The sequence below is a fragment of the Acomys minous genome, assembly GCF_964271855.1.
Source record: "Acomys minous genome assembly, chromosome: 7".
NCBI classification, from domain to species: domain Eukaryota; kingdom Metazoa; phylum Chordata; class Mammalia; order Rodentia; family Muridae; genus Acomys; species Acomys minous.
The window spans coordinates 125121379-125127378 of record NC_140488.1 but is presented as its reverse complement, the minus strand read 5'-3'; the positions used below and the strand labels follow the sequence as shown (position 1 = coordinate 125127378).

The following is a 6000-nucleotide window of genomic DNA, read 5'->3' as shown; positions in this document are numbered from 1 at the left end:
CATACGGCCCGGCAGTTAAGAGCACAAGCTGCTCTATCAGAGGACAGCAGTTCAATTCCCAGCATCCAGTGGCATCTTACAACCATCCGTAACTCCAATGCCAGGGACTCCATCCTCTTCTGGCTTCTGTAGGTACTGTATGATACACATGCTTGCAAAAACACCTACACAGATAAACTAATAAAATTAAGCTAGATGGTCTGAGGATGTAGTTCAGCTGGCAGAGTTCTTGTCTACCATGCATGAAACATCTCATTAAAGCCATGCACGGTAGCAACATGCCTGTAATCCCGCACTTCAGAGGTCATCACGGTCATTCTCAGCTATATACTGAGTTCCAGATCAGCCTGGGATACGTGAGACCCCGACTCAAAAAAATTAAAGTAGGTTTTTAAAAGTAGCCAGATGATACAAATTTGCTGTACATAAATTTCTCCCTTACCCTAAGCATCACATTTAGTAGGGTTGGAAAACCTGACCTCTACAGGTGGCACACAGTACAAAATCATCTGTGTGTACCATGTACCATTCAATTAGCACTGAGTCAAGGTTCTGACTTCCCTCATCAGTGATCCATTTAAGGAAGAGTGGTCCTTGTATGAAAAACTTTTAAATAAACATGTAAAAGATATTGGGAATATATACAACATTATGTGTTCCCCAGTATTCAACATCAACAGGTATTACCCCGGGTTGTAAGTCTCATGGGAAAAAAAAAAAAGAATGTTCTTACCAACTGCAGATAACAGCTTCAAGCAGAAAGAGCAACAATATTTTATTTTCTTACAAATAAACATTTCACAAAAACTTGACTGGGAATGTATATGCAATTTTAACCAGAAGAAAGAAAACAAGGAAGTAAGGTTCTGGATCTACAGACTGTATATAATATCCTGTGGATCCTATCTTAGACATGTCAACTGAACCGAAGCTATGCCCTCTGTAAGATGTGTCTGCAAAATGTGTAATACTGTAGTAGTAAAGTACAATGTTCAAATATGCAATTTTGTCTGTCAGATTTTAAAAGCCTTTAAAAATATAATATGCACAAGCTTGCCCTGAGGGAAAGGAAGATGGAATAGAGATTACAAAATCCTTACATATTTTCCACGATAGCATTGGAAACTAGAAAAGAACAAATAGTCATGGGAACACCCAAGATATGCATTACTAACAATTCAGTGCACTCGCCATGACCTGATGGAGCTGCACCTTTACTCTAGGCTTCTTATATTATGTTATGAAATGGATGACACACATAGGCCTTGATTTTCATAAACTTCAGAAAACTTCAAGTTAGAAGCCAAAATGTCATCAGAAAAAGAAAAGCCAGTATAAAATTTGCTACTGTAAGGCCACTGTTTTAAGTTCTTTCATATACAGACACTATATAATTCTGATTCTTGTTCTTACAACATAAACAAATCTTTCAACATATAAACATTTAGATATAATTTGATTAAATTCTCCAAGTGAAACCATGCTCAGAGAAAGATAACACCCCTCAAATGATTCTGCTGATTTTGCAAAAGAGCTTGTAGTTAAATACAACTTGGAGATTGAATACTGTGATTAACAGTGATTGTTAAGTGTAAAAAAGTTGCAGCATTCCACTACTGAAAAATAAAGATATTTTATCAAGAAAGTTACAGTATTAGTGTCTTAGTGTCAATTCCAATTCCTGACAAAATGAGATGCCCAGTAAAGTTCTCAGTTAAGTCCTCATGTAGGGTTGATTCCATTCGCAGTAATTGCAGGTTGGTTCTCTGTGGGAACATTGTGTATCCCTATGAAGAAAAAACAAGAGAAATATGAACTTCAACAGAAGAGTCAGTTATAACATCTGAGCTAGAGTTCGGCCCATGGTGCAGTTCTCAAAATACTTTATTCTGTATATACTACCTTGCGCCTCCGCAATCACCACAAAGGTGATTCGGAACCCTGAAGATGCCATCTAAACATAGAACACATCAAAACAGCCCAAAATGGTAAATGGGTAGGATACACACACACACACACACACACACACACACACACACACACACACACACACACACAAACCTCACTAGAGGGCACTGGTATTAGCACATGAGGAAAAGAGCATTGTGCTCTTTGGGAGAGTTTCAGGGGAAAAAACATTCTGGCCTAAACTCAAGACAAAAACTTTGCACCTCCAGTACCCAGCCTGATGCAACAGAGGTACAGTGTGCAAACTAGCATATTATCCTTTCCATCACATACTACTTCTTATTCCAAAACCAGATGAACTCTTGTAATGACTGATAATTGCAAAAGAAACCTTTTGGAAAACTTTGTCACTTTCAGATGGCTGTCAACATAAAGACATAAGGTTTCAATAAATATGAGGAAAAACACTCACAAGAACAGGAAGATTATGATTAAAGTAACAGATGTGGGTTCTGTATTGTGGTTTGATGCAAAAACACTAAATTGCCAACTACAAACTTGATATAAAACTACACAAATAATAAAACTAAAAATGGAACAATGACATGTACTTCAGAGACACTGAAAATAAAAATTTATTCAAATATATCCTTACCTTTTAACTAGGCTTTTACATTATAACTGAAAGAAATGTAGAATTTTACTTATTTTTAGCATTTATATTAGAATGGAAATGTTTAATTCCAAATATAAACAATGATGGTAGAAAAATCTTATTTCTTCTATCTTGCTTAATGAATACACGTATACATCTTTACAACATTATCTAAAACTGGTAGGTAGCATTATACTTTATTCTTAATTAATTACACAATATAAAATCATAGAAGTACATCTTCAAACAAAAAGTCATCAAATAACAAGTTTGAAAATAAATTCTAAAAAAATTCAACTAAACATCTTATTTATAGAAGCATGCAATTTTTGAACTACTTTCATCTCAACATAGTTTCTTATCATCTCTCTAACTGATCTCCCACCCTTGCAATGATTTGAAAGGTATTTTTAAAATGTAATACTGAATTAGGTTTTGTGTAGTTTGTTTTTGTTTTTCAAGACAGGGTTTCTGTGTGTAGCTCTGGCTATCCTGGACTTGCTCTGTAGACCAGGCTGGCCTTGTAAATCAGAGATCCACCTGCCTCTGTCTCCCCAGTGCTGGAATAAAGGCTTGTCTAGGGTTTCTTAACACGGCATCTCTGCATATGCTGCCTTTTGGAGCATATGTATGCATGCATGTATGTATGTGTCTGTCTGTCTGTCTGTCTGTCTGTCTATCTATCTATCTATCTATCTATCTATCTATCTATCTATCTATCTATGATCCAGATTCAATTCATTCTTTCTTCCTATCTATCTATCTATCTATCATCCAGATACTATTCCATTAAAAAAAAGTATTTCTAAATCCTGATAACAACAAAAAGCAAAACAGGAGGACAGAATGATGAGGCATGGTCTAGCCTCAAGAAGTGAATCATCTGTTCCACAAATGAGTAAGACAAACAGAAATAATTACACACCAAATGAAACAGAAGTTAAAGGTAAGGAGGGGCTGGGAAAAGTTTTCCAGTGGCTTATAAAATAAAAGGGGGGAAGGGTTATATAATCAAAGACTGGAAGCCAAGTTTGGTAGCACATGCCTGAAACCCAAGTACTTGGGAGGTAAAACAGGATTAAACTCTGAGGTCTACTTGGACTACATAGCAAGACTCTACCTCCAAAAGGATGTTGGGGGGGGGCAGGGCAACACTAAGGCTATTTCTAGCTAAGAGAGCAGTAGGAACAATGGAAACACATAGGAAGCCACACCTTAAAAATGCAGACAACACCAAGATGAGACTTGATAGGCTGTGACCATATGGAGGGGTAAGAGGTCCCCTTCTGTCACAGACTTAGGGAAGGGAAATAGGGTCAAAGAGGGAGGGAGGGAAGGAGGAACAGGAGGATACAAGTAAGAGGATAACAACTGAGATGTAATCTGAATAAATCAATTAAATAAAAAATGCAGACAGCTGTGGTGAAATGTGCCTGGAAAGGTAGCTTCTGGCTAGACCTGGCTAACAAGTTTAGTCTCTTTTTGTGAACAATAAAACACTTGGAATGCGTTTGCATATATGCAATATGATACAGAATCTATGTTCCAAGACACTAAATGGGCTAGTAACCAAGAGATAAACAAATTACAGGATTAGGAAAACAAGACAGTTGGAAAACTCCTAAATATAGATCAGTGATATCTAAGAATTAGCTTTTAATGAAGGGAACATTTTCTTTCTTTTTTCTTCCCTCCTTCTTTTCTTTTGGTTTCTCAAGACAGGGTTTCTCTGTGTAGTCTTGGCTGTCTTGAACTCACTTTGTAGACCAGGCTGGCCTCGAACTCAGAGATCTGCCTGCCTCTGCCTCCTGAGTGCTGGGATTAAAGGTATTTGACATTATGCCTGGCTTGAAGGGAGTATTTTCAATTGGCAAGAAAAGGACAAGGCATTCAATAAATGATGTTATAAAACTACTAAGAGGAAAACAGATCTTGATTTCATATTATGTCATAAAATATAATAAATTAAATATTAGGCTGAAAACTATAAAGCCATTCAAGGGATGCAGTAAAGAATTTTCCTAAGAATAATTTTGATAATGAAACCTAAAAGCCAAACCAGAGAAATATCACAGATTCATGACAGTCTTCAAAAAGTTCGACAACACAGACAAAGTTAACACTAGCAAAATATATAAGGTAAAGCTTCAGTGAATCCTGAACCCTCACAAGTGCTTGGCATGGTGGCATACAGCTTTAATTCCAGCATTAGGGAGGCAGAGCTCTGGGAGTTCCCAGCCTGGTCTATAGAACGAGTTCGGGATACCCTGGGCTACAAAAAAGAGACCCTGTCTCAAAAAAGAGTCTTTACAAATCAGTAAGAAAAGTACCACCTCCATCAGAAACATTGCCAAATATGGAAATAAGAAAATCTAGGGAAGAAATAAAACTCATGAGCAGATACATAAATAAGACACACTATTAATAACAAAACAAAAGCAAGTACAAATCACTTGAAGCTATCAGGCTGAAAACTGTCATACTGACTAGTGTACATACCCTTTCATGCATTCCAGGTATTAGTGTAAATGAATAAAAGGGGCAATTACTAGTAAGATACCAAAGTGTCAATGAGCTTAGGTGTTGCTATGTTAGCCTGAAGTCATCAATAGAAGCTTGCATACACAAGTCAGAGGGGATACATACCCTTCAGGAGTATACAATGACTTTCCAAGTAGCAGTATCAGTCCAGATAATTTGACGGGATTCATTTGTAGATCTTTAAATCCCTAATTTTACTTTCTAAAATTCGACACATTTGGTAAGGCTGGTTTCCTCCTTTCTACTTTCTCACCTTGAATCTATTATCTTTTATAATATTTTTGAGATTATAATTACATCATTTCTCCCTTCTCCTTCCTCCTTCCAAGCCTTCCCATTTACTCTTGCCAAGACCCTTCAAATTCATGACTTCTTTAATTATTGTTATGTTTGTGTATATATTAAAAATAGAATCTGTGGGGCTGGAGAGATGGCTCAGCGGTTAAGAGCACTGACTGCTCTTCAGAGGTCATTGAGTTCAATTCCCAGCAACCACATGGTGGCTCACAACCATCTATAATGTGATCTGATGCCCCCCTCTGGCCTGCAGGTATACATGCAGATAGAGCATTGTATACATAATAATAAATAAATAAATCTTGAAAAAAATAGAATCTGTGTATATGAGTATGTATGCACATACATTACATGTGAATACAGGTGTCTATATGGCCTGGCACACATGTGAAAATCAGAGGACAAATTCAGGTATTGCTCCTCACTTTTCACCTTGTTTGAGATAAAGTTTCTAATACAGCACCTGAGATCACTAGAACATACTACTAGCTCAGACAGAAGATCTTATTGTTCACTACTGTACAAGCTACCCTGCAAGCTAGGTGTTGACTGCACACTCCTTTAAGAATCCCAACACAGGCAGGTGGATCAATAACTTA

The 6000-nt window shown here is 37.0% G+C and overlaps 1 protein-coding gene across 9 annotated transcripts in view; it reads right to left on the bottom strand.

The window, feature by feature from the left end:
- Positions 1–731: 731 nt before the first annotated feature.
- The window catches only part of BCLAF3 (BCLAF1 and THRAP3 family member 3), a 68262-nt gene continuing 62993 nt past the window's right edge, over positions 732–6000 (bottom strand). For 4 of the 9 annotated variants that reach the window (XM_084788542.1, XM_084788545.1, XM_084788546.1 and 1 more), the window contains one exon: positions 732–1787. In XM_084788542.1, coding sequence (XP_084644668.1) covers positions 1715–1787 — 73 coding nt within the window. In that variant the 3' untranslated portion in view covers positions 732–1714. Of the gene's footprint in view, positions 1788–2563; positions 2590–6000 lie in introns of all 9 variants that reach the window. The other 5 variants (XM_084788547.1, XM_084788548.1, XM_084788549.1 and 2 more) reach the window with 3 other exon arrangements.